We start from the raw sequence: 11,774 nt of genomic DNA on the forward strand, positions 1-11,774 counted from the left end.
TACTTAGAAGCAACCAGCTAATTTCCACAGTATCTAGGGAATATCTCGACCGCTGACATAAACTCGTAAAATCAAACAAAGCAAGAAAAAATATTAAATTATTAATGTTATTATTAAATTATTAACAAGTCAATAAATAATTTATCAAACAATTATTTAAAAATCCTAAAAAATAAAATTAACAATAAAATAGTCAAAAATAAATGAAATTTTTGTTTTATATTTATTTACAAAATATTTATTTTTATGTACACGTTATACGCGAATTTTTTTTTTTTTTTTTATTAAATTTATAAATATCTATATAGAAAATTTTCAAGTATAAATATATTTTGATGTTTATATTATGATCTTATTACGCGCATGAACGTGTCCAAATTTATATCCGGCATGAGAATAAGTTGCTTGTTCGGTTCACCTGCCGGACACAAAATAAAAGTGTTTGTTGATCATATTCCCATGACAAAAGGGCGATATAAAGCGCACTACATACATATAAATAAAAAATAATAAAATAAATAAATCTGACAAAATATAAGAGTATAAATATAAGTACTGTATAAAAGAGGACATTTATGGCGTTTTTTTTTTTTTTTCTTCTTTTCTATTGAGTGATTTTTGATACGAGCACACAATATGTGCACGTAAATTGATCGATAAAGTTTTTCATAGAAAACATGAAAACATATATTGAAAGAACTCAGATCAAGACCGGTTTTTTTATCATAATATACTTGGTCCATGTTTGTTGAATGCAAGATTCTAGATCGTATATATATACGACGACTGAACTTTCACCTTGGTCTTGTCCGGTTTGACGTTGTTGCACTTTGCCGGCGAGAATGCTGCCATCATCATAAATGACCCGTTGACCCAAATGCGTAAAAATCCAAAGGAAATCGTCCTCAATTTTTTATCCAGCAATTTATGTGTGTTTATTCTTTTTTTTATTATTATTTTTCTCATTATTATTTTGTCACCTATGTTTTATTTATTTATTTATGACTTTTTTCTTTCTTTCTTTTTTTTTTCCATTTGAATTGAATAAATTCATTGTATATAAACAAATGAATTATTGAGTGGATATAAAAAGAAAAAAAATAAATTGAACATAAATATAAATAAATAAACATACATGCAAAATTATAATAAAAAATTGGGACTAGAATATCAGACGTGACATGATGATCAATCAAACATACAAATTTGAATTATGAATATTATAATCTTCAAGTTTGTAAATTACAAAATAGCATGTTTCTCAGTGAACTATATAATAATACTTTGATTCAGTGGACAAATGTCGGTTAAATGGGCTACACGCAATGGGTGAAAGTCGATGATATCTTGCACTTCCGGTGACGCAAGCTGCAAATGAATTATATTACTTGGTAACCAGCATCTTTTGCATTTAAAAAAAAAACCTCCCTACAGTATTGTTTTAAATTATTAATTATTATATTTTGTTTTTTTTGTTTTTTTCTTTTCCTATTACTTTTTTTTTCTTTTTTAATTATAATTATAACGGTAATAACTACTTAGACTCATGAAGCCTTTTGACTCGGCTTTTCTGATTCGCTTGGTTTTTGTGTTGTTGTTGTTGTTGTTGCTTCACCAACGACGCCTTCACTTTTTGATGTTGATCTTATCTCTTTGTTTGATACTTCAAAATTTTGATGATTATTATTATCATTGAGAATGTCATTGTTATTACTATTATTGAAAAAAAGTTGAATATTATCATCATGAATAGTTGGAAGATCGTTATGAGAATTAATCTGAGAATCTGAAGTAACAGCAGAAGAAGATGCTGATTGAGTGAGATCTTGATGAGATTCATAATTTTTTTGATCATTTACTTGTTGAAGTGATTGTGATTGTGGTGATCCTTGAATGGAAATAAGTTGAGGTGTTCCTTGATGATTTGGTTGTTCAATTGCTGCAAGAATATCTTGAAGAAGGCCATTTGATAATAAACGATCGTGTCTTATTGTTCCATCTGAATTTTCATTGGAATGTGGCTCAGCTGGTTGAACTTGAAGGGTATATGTGCCCTTTGAACCTTGAATTTGAAAACCATCAGGTGATGCACCTTCAGCAGCAAGAGTTTGTGCAAGTGCAAGAGCTGGTTCATCGTGTATTTGTGCCAATTGATCAATGTTTAATTCGTTGGTTGACGCTAACTGGTCAGATGACTGTTGAGTGTAACCTTGAGCAGTAAGAGCAGCAGTCAAGGACTCAGCTGTATGACTGACTCCAACTTGTGATGAAGATGCTGACCTTAAATCAGTCGTTATACCAGCAGGATTACCATAACTGTCCTTGATGTCAGTCTGTGGAATATTATTATGTGGCTCCAATTCTAATTGATTAATCAATGGTAATTGCAATTCATTGTCAATTGTTGGAACAATTCCAGAATTAACTTGTCTAAATTGTGAATTTTCAAAATTTAATGTATTATAAGCTGAATTTTTTTGACTACAATCATTTTGTCTTGCGAATTGAAATTGTGCAATTGGAAGAGGACTTGGACTACCATAAGTTGCTGGTAAATCACCAACCATATTTTGTTGATATAAATTTCCATTGCTACCACCAAATGATTGAGATATAAATGAACCAGTTGGTCCAAAGTTTGGTGCACCATAAGTCAATACAGGTGCGGGTGTGTTAAAATTTTTAAATGTCAATGGTGTACCATAGTTGAAATTTGGTGCAGCAAATGATGGAAGATTATTTTCAAAACTTGATGGTGCAGCAGCGTGGAATGTAACTGCATTTTTCGTTGTTGGTGGTTGTTGTTGAAAACCAAAGTTTGAAGGAGGAGGAGGAGCTGAATTAAATTGACGATAACGATGAACTGAATTTAAGACACTTGATGGAATTGATTCACGAAATTTGTGAGGTGCACGATTTCTTGGTGGAATAAATGCTACAGGAGGTGGATAGGGTCTGAAAGAGGGTTGATTACGTTGTGGAGGAAAATTATTGAAGGAATGTTGTTGACGATGTTGTTGTTTAAAGCTTTGCTGATTAAATGAAGATCCACCAAAGCTGGAAAAACCTTGTGATTGTTGTTGATAAGGGCCATTTGCAGAAAATGATGATGGTGGTAATGGTGCTCCATATGAATCAGTTAATCCTGCCGATTGTGACAAAGATTCAGGTTGTTTGAATGATAAATCATCCTGATTACTAATATGATTAGAGATTTCATTCTCAACTGATGTGAAGAATGTTGGTGTTTTAGATGTTGTTGGAAGTATATTAATATCCTTTGCAGGCTCTTGAATATTGTGAAGAGGTTCATGCTCAGGTAATTGTGGTGGTGGTAATCCTGAGTCTGAACCATTTGGCACAACAGCCTGTCGAAGATTATGATCCTCTTGGCTATGTATTGGTTCACCATATGAATTACTTGGTACATTTACATTGTTGTTATTATTATTATTATTAATAACATTATTATTGATGTTATTATTTAAATTATTATAGCTTTCTTGACTACGTATTTGTTCATTATACGAATTAGTTTGTATATTTATATTGTTATTTTGAGCTTCAGGTTGTTGGTATGTACTGGGTGTCTCAACGTGACCAGCAATTGGTTGCCATCCATCAAATTTAATATCTGGTGGTGTGGGTGGTGCAGGAACACCTGGTGGTGGTACTTGTGGACCTTGTGAAAAAGCAGGATATGACTGAGGTGGTGGTGGTGGACCATACTGATTTTGTGATCGTGAAAAATTTGGTGGTTGCTGATTATTTGGTGGACCATATGATTCTACTGATATTGGAATTGGAGGCCCATGACCAGCTGGTTTTGTTACAAAACGAGTTTGTGATTGTGGCAATTTCCATGGTGAAAGTTTTAATGGAGGACGTGGACCAAATTGTTGATTATTACGTGGAGGTGAATAAAATGATTGTTGTTTAATTCCAGATCCATGTCCAATTGGTAATGGGGGTGGTACATCTGGTGGTGGTGGTGGAAATACCTGTTGTTGACCATGATTTCCTGTTAGCTCAGGTGGTCCATAAATTGGTGCTGGTCCATCAAAATGTGGTTTTGGTGGTAGACCATATTCATGTGTTATTCTATCTTCTATTATATTATTATTATTTTCATCATTGTTAATATTTTTATTGATACCTTTGTTCAATACACCCAATGATTTTTCACCAATGAGAAGAACAAAAAATATTGTAATTGCCACCTGAAATAATGATAATAAATAATCATTATTATTATATACAGTATATTATAATAAATTGTCATTGTAAATTGATAATGGAAATGTGGAAAAATTAATTAATTTAATTGCATTATTAAAATGGTAAAAGCATCAAGCATCCCAAAATTTCACAAGCATAATTCAAATAAGGTTTATATAATATACAGTGAATTGTTGGATCGTTAAGCATGCACTATACCATTAGTCTTTCGAATCACAACTGCTCACTAGCATCACCCACACTTTGTCGCTGGCATCCCCAGGGATAAAGAGCGAGTAGATTTACTCTACTTTGATTTTTGTAAAATTTATATACACATTTGCATACTACATTGGTTAATCAATTGTTAGTTTTATAAGTTGAATAATATTTAATGTTTTTCGTATTTATATTTCCACAAGTATATTTTTATTTAATTCCACATTTTCATTATTAATTAAATCAATGCAATAATTATTTAAACACTTACCTTGAAAATAGCCATGGCACTTAATTTTTATCAAACACTTTATTAAACACTTTAAATAAATTTTAATAAAACCACACTCACTATTTGATATCTCATTCAACACACGTTTATTTATTTTATTTTTTTTTACTCTTACTTTTTAATTAAAAATTAAAACTAATCAAGTATAAAAATTATTAAAATGATAAAATAATTTCACGTGTTGCAGACAATCATATCGGCGATTGAATTTAAACAAAACTGTGAGGTGTTTGTCACGCACAATATCCCTCTTAAAAAATGATCAGTTTAAGAGCAGTCACCGGCTTATATAGATTCTCATAGCCTTATAGGTAACTTGTTAGTAAACGAGTCGTCATCAAGCGCCAACGTATCAGAATATTTCAATTGGGAAGAGAAACAAAAAATACAGAAAACGACTATATGAAGCAGCAAGAGAAAGACCAAACGAGAATCAGACTTCTGATGGTGGGGAAGACTTGAAAAAAAAAATAAATAAATAAATATCTTTATGGAGAAAGTAGGCTGGCCATCATTGGTGCTTGTTGGTGGGGTAAGAGGAGTAAAAAAAAAAAATACACCAACAAGTTCGAAACATCTTCACATTGGAACGTTAAATCTTGCAATAATATTACATCCCTTCTTTTAGCTTATTGACTATTCAAAAAAAATAAATAAATAAAATGTGCAACATCACTTAAACATGACTTGTAATAAACTGAATTTGTTTATAAAAAACTATACAATGATTTCTAGTTAATGCTGGTCTTGAATTTGAAACAATATCCGGAATAAAGGTAAATTTAAAAACCAAATTCCTCAAATTAAATATAAATATGAAATTATCATACCAAGAGAAAAAAAAAAGACTATAAAAACTAAATAAATTGTATTTAAAGCTATAATAATAATAGAGAATTAAAAAAATAATTTTTATATATTAGAAAAATTAAGGAAAAAAAATTGATGATTATTATTTTTATCAGTTTATTTGATGGTCAAGGTGATGGGCATGTATAAGATCAAATATTTTAAGGTCACGATTGGAATGCATATACAGGTGTGCCATGTAAAAAAAAAAAAGAAAAATAAATAAATAAAAAACTTTCATCTCATCTCTTTAGTTGTCATGAGTAACAGTGGCTGTTGCTGCTGTTGTTGTGTTGTTTGATTATATAGTTACTGTTTTTAGTGTACATTAGAAATAGACACAAGCTATATATGAAAAAAAAGAAATACCGCTTAGTTTTTTTATTCTTTTTCTATACATGTATATCCAGAGAAATCATCGATAAAATTTATCTATACTGTATAGGAGATTTCAACGATGGGATGATGGGGAATCTTCAAGTATCTAAGTTTATGGAGAAGGAGGAACAACCTCCTCGAGACCAAGGACATCACGTGATGATGATGACGACGACGAGAGTCACGAGTACACGATCTCTCCACTTTCGCTGCACTTCAAAACATTTATAACTTATATTTGCTTTTGTGGTATTGCTTGATTTTTAGCCCCAACAATAAAAATCACAACTAAATAACCCCGCAAAAAATAAATAACTAAAATCTATCCTCAATTATTAAGATAATTTTTGTATTGCCAACTATGGCACAATGTCACAACCCAGATAAACATAAATATAATATTATGTATATATATTTTTTTCGACTACGCACATTTTACTATTACGTATATATTAATGACTCACTTGTAATATATTTTTATAAGTATAGCAATATAACAAGACGTAAAAGGAAACGATACCTAAAAAAAATAATATAAAAAATACAAACAACATCTCACACAAATTTTTTACTTCAGATTATGTTATTACGCAAAGTGTGTGTGCTGTTATACTTAAAATATAAATCTGTATTGTGAAAAGGAAAAAAAAACGAAATTTTTTCGTAATCAAAACTGTGTTAAAACGACTAATGAGCCAGTCTTTCTCTCATCAAAACAATGCATGTGAATCTTTGCGATAATGCTTCATTATAATATAAAATAAATGTAGTCTTTCATAAGAATTTATGAAAAATATATAAAGACATTAGCTTCACATTTAAAATAATTTAAAACATATAAAAAAAAAAAAAAATCATTCAATTAATATCAATTAAATTGTTTGATTTATATTATAAAACTTTTCGTTTCTACTTGCAGCAGGGGGTGCGTGTAAAATATTTGTATAGATGAAAAAAAAAAAAAAAAGTTATCAATCATCAATGATCACTTGAATGAACCAGTCCATCAAGATAAACCACAAGAAATTTAATTTAAAAAAAAAAGTTGAAACAAGTAAATTCATCTATATAAAGGGGTGAATGATCTGAATCGAGTTTTCATTGCGTATACGCGTGTAATTGCGTGTATATAGTTGTGTATGTAGTTTCAATAATACTTGGTATTGGTATTATATTAAATTCAACATACCAGCAGGTCATTAACATACATTCCTCTTGTTTTATATATAAGTACAGTTGGTATCTTCTTCTGTCTTTATGTCTCGTATTTCTACCAGCATATATACATACACTTTCTCCTCATACGGAAACCGGAATCGACATACAGTGAGCTATACCGTGAGATAGTCAGCTTCCATGTCAAGTGAGCATATAATCATTAACGACACTCAATTCTTCAAATTAAATTTTCTCTATCATAGACAAAATTAACTTTTTTTTGTTTTTCATTTCAAACTTGACCTTTTGTTAAATTACATGTAATATTTAATGCTTTTTGCTATTTTATTATCAATGTATATTTATTTTATTTTTTTGTTTTTTTATTACATCTATTATCTAAGTTGAAATATATAATCATCAGTATGAAATATATGTATTTATGTTTTTAATGTGAATCACTCTCTCAGGAAAACATCTGCTATATAATGTAATTATCTTATCATTTCATTTTTCTTGTCCATTTTTTTTTTTTTTTGCCTTATTTTTATCTGTATTTTTATGTTCATTTGTATGACGTAAATCATGAGTCTCTTGAGTATAAGCAAGAGACAAGTCACAGTATATGTGAGAAAGCGTCCTTGTGACTTGAACTTGGGTCGTATTTTTCTTTCTCTCCAAAAATGAAAAAAAAAAAAAAAACAATTTATATTTCTATAAAAATTCCAACTATTGATTGTCATACATATTTATGCATGATTCCACTTTCCAATGTTGGCATATACATAAATATATAAATATTTTTTTTTATTCATAATTATTAAAAATACTAGTGATTCATTTAATCGTTTAATCAATTTTTATCTTTTTTTTTTTCATTTCTTTTTGTATAAAAAAAAACTAATAATTGCCGAAAAAAGTAAAAAAAAAAAAGAGCTCACCAATTACAAATATCATCAAATTTAAAAATAATAATAATTTTTTAATTGGCCATTTGTATGTTTTCCCTGAATTGTTGATATAAAAATATATAATAAAAAAAAATTCCCATAGTTTGTATCAGACACGCTAGAGTGATTGCAGAGATGAATTTTTAAATATGTATATATTTTTTATTTATTTTATTGGTAGAAGAGATGTAACTGGCACGAAAGTGACCACAACGTTCGCTTTCCGCAACAGGACTTAACAACTCGCATGACCAATAACAGTATCCGGCGAATAAACGATAAAATTTACGCTCATTATTACGTCTCATTCAGAAAAATGAAATAAAAATAATCCCATGAAAATAATATGTATATAATAATATTATACGATGAAAAATAAATTTATTATTTTTCATATAATTGACATAGAAAAACACTGTGTTATTATATTAATTAATATAAATTTATTCATGTATCAATTTAATCAATCGTTAATTAATTATATTTTAATAAAATGATAATTATTTAATTTTTTTTTGATGATAAAATAATTAATAAATTGATTTGCTATTACTTTCGAAATAGAATATAATTTTATATAATGAAAATTTACAAGTAATGGACCACTTTCTCATTAGCAATATATATTCATGTATCGAAAAATATAGTGCCTTTGACATACTGCCTTGGGGCTTTGGCACGATAATCGTACACGAGTCCAACTTGGCCCAAATAATAACGAAATCGCCAAAAATCTGTGTCAAAATAAACTACTAAAATTCGAATGTATAATTAAAATTTAATAGTATAAATAATTAATTTTTTTTTTTTTCATTTCTTCTCTTAAATTAAAATTAAATAATTAATCATGTTTTTTTTTTTGTTAAAACTTTTTCTTTTTTTAATTTAAGTGATAAAAGGAATAAATAATAAAAAATTTAAATACCTTAAGTTAATGAAATAGAAAATAATTTTCACTATGATTATTTCAATATTATTATAATAGTATATTTAATGAGTTGATTAAACTATAGTTGCAAATATCAATAGACAACATCGCATGACGTTCCCATGATTTAATAAAATGTATAAATAAATTTTAGAAATTTACATTGTTCATCAATGATAAATATATTCATAACAAACAATCATCAATTTTCTATTTGAATTATTAAGTATTGTAAATGATTGCCCCTTTGTGTTCAACAATATAGTCAATTACAATATTAAAAAAATTAATAAATGATAATTAAAAAAAAAATTGTAGCAAATATAGGATAAATAAAATTGATATGAATTTTAAAAATACAAAAAATAAATAAAAAAATGAAATACGTCATTTAAAACAATTATAATAATGATGATAATGAAAAGCGAGAATGAAGATGCTTAATAACAAAACAGTTAGAGATTACGAAGATTGTATCGTGGCTTAATGTCGATATTTTTTTTTTTTTTTATGATCCTACTGGCATTCGGGACAACTTGTCTCTTTAAGAGTCTATACTGTTGGGTGAAAGTTTTATTTCCGCCTCTTCAAAATTCCTCACTGATACGTAAGATAGGATTCTTACTGTAACACCTGCCCCGCACCGATTAAATATTCAATAGATAGAATTTGAAAATATATATATTCAAAAATGAATAGATCGTAATATAAGAGACCGAGACACATTTACAAATAAACCACTCAAAGAATATTTTAGAAATAAAAAATAAAAATATATATTGACGTTGAAATATTTATTTATTTATTTTTTTTTAAACACGGTGACAATAATGATAAATCAAAAATACTGGTGAGAGTCGGTGAAGGTCACAATCACACAAGTGGAGATTTTTTTTTTTTTTTTTTTTGGCAAAAACATTGTGACTACTATCTCTTCACAAAATGTATGTCAAATTCAAACTTTGCAAAAGTTATAAAAGAAAGAAGAAAAAGAAAATTAAATAATGTTGAATTGATAAAATACATTAAGTAGATTGTCGTTATTTAATATTTATAATTTCAAGAAAATTGTTTTATTAATTTTTAATTAATCATCATTAATTTAAGAATAAAAAAAAACTGCTAAATTGAGTTTATGAAAATTTCGAATAAATTTTAATTCGATAATTAAACGATTTTAATTTTTATGTTGACTTTTTTTTAATTTGTGATTAATATCAAGAAAAAATTAATTAATTGATTAATTAATAACATGGATATTTTAATTATTATTTTAAAAAAAAATATATAAAATTAATAAATTTCATTATTATTAAATGAAAAATAATTAAATATTATTGATATTTAATTTTAAAAAATATTTCATGTATTACTCGAGACCACCAAGAAACAAATTCCAATCAAAAAAAAAAAGGAATATAGAAATTGAAAATAAAAAAAAAGAAACATTCTTAAAATTAAATTCAAAGAATCTAATAAATAACTTCAAATATAGAGAAAGTATTTCGATTATTTTCGTTTAAATTAAAAATACTTTCTTTTTTTTTTCGAATTCCATTCAATGCGAAATATTTAAAATCCAAATAATATATACATATATTTAATAACTACAAAATATTATTAAATTTTTCCAAACGAAAAAAAAAAAAAAAAAACGAAATAGTAATAAAATATAGTAAAAAAAAAATAAATAAAAAACAAGTTTTATATGTTTTCATTGTAATAACTATGACATTTATCGTAAGGCCATTTTTTACAGTACCAAAGTACAAAATAAAAGTTGAGTATACGCGCTTTTATCGTATCGTTATACCTTTTTACTTATAGTATCAGACATTTACCGAGCTTTTCTAGATCGAGAAAAAGATCGTAAAATCAAACATATATATACAACGATGCAGCCATAAGCAACAGACCTGGTGCACAAAATTTTATGGATAATAAAAGCAAAATACCTGGCATACTGCAGTGTTTATGCAAAATATATATAAAAAAATAAATAAAAAAAATATTGATGTATTAACTAAGAAACGATGTATGAAAAATATATATACAGATAACGTTATAAAGTTAAGCTGTGTTGAATATTATATATATGTACCATCAGTAACATTACGTCTTAAAAACCATCTAGCTCTATACCAAGCATCCCCCTTGATGTTCTCATCCTACTCTCATTCAAGTTAAATAACGACTTTAATGGCTTCAACGTCCAAGGGTTGCCGGTAAAAGGGTGCAAGCATTTCCTGACTATCCCGTTGCAAGCACGGATTTAACGAGCCTTTTCAAAAGGTAACAATTTTCTCTTTACATACATACACAGTCGCACACATATATGAGTATCATGAACTCATAAACACACCCATCTATAAATACACCCACACACACATACTGCACATTTCATAAGTATCAATTTTTCATTAACAGTACCCTTGAGAATGAACCTGCTGTCTGTTATTTTTTTAACTACCGAAATATATATGTGAAAATTAAAATATTATATATTTTATTATTTTTTTTTTTTTTTAATTAATATACAATAATCAATACGTTAGCAAGTATTTTGAAATATATATTTGTTGGCTTACCTCGTGAATGATTTTGCAACTTCTGACATTGGCAATTTGAGAGAACAAAGTACACAGTAATTCCTCGGTGACACTGACATCAAGATTACCCACGTATCTGCACACATATTAGATAATTAATATTTAATTATTATTATTGTTTTTCAACACAAACTTTAAATGATTTATAAATATAGCTATATTTAATAATTAAC

The 11,774-nt window shown here is 27.6% G+C and overlaps 2 protein-coding genes across 2 annotated transcripts in view; both read right to left on the minus strand.

Annotated features, from left to right (window-relative positions):
• Positions 1-11,774, minus strand: part of LOC122852965 (nucleolysin TIAR-like) — a 201,718-nt gene that overhangs the window by 189,847 nt on the left and 97 nt on the right. The window contains exon 2 of the mRNA XM_044153123.1: positions 11,581-11,677. Within this exon, the coding sequence (XP_044009058.1) occupies positions 11,581-11,677 (97 nt within the window). The remainder of the gene's footprint in view (positions 1-11,580; positions 11,678-11,774) is intronic.
• LOC122852950 (homeobox protein 2-like) lies at positions 1,063-5,022 on the minus strand. The gene is made up of 2 exons (XM_044153100.1): positions 4,709-5,022; positions 1,063-4,220 (listed from the first exon to the last, which is right to left on the minus strand). Exons 1-2 carry the CDS (start codon positions 4,721-4,723, stop codon positions 1,545-1,547), a joined length of 2,691 nt encoding a protein of 896 aa, XP_044009035.1. The 5' UTR covers positions 4,724-5,022; the 3' UTR covers positions 1,063-1,544.

This window comes from Aphidius gifuensis, linkage group LG3, assembly GCF_014905175.1.
Source record: "Aphidius gifuensis isolate YNYX2018 linkage group LG3, ASM1490517v1, whole genome shotgun sequence".
NCBI classification, from domain to species: Eukaryota; Metazoa; Arthropoda; class Insecta; order Hymenoptera; family Braconidae; genus Aphidius; species Aphidius gifuensis.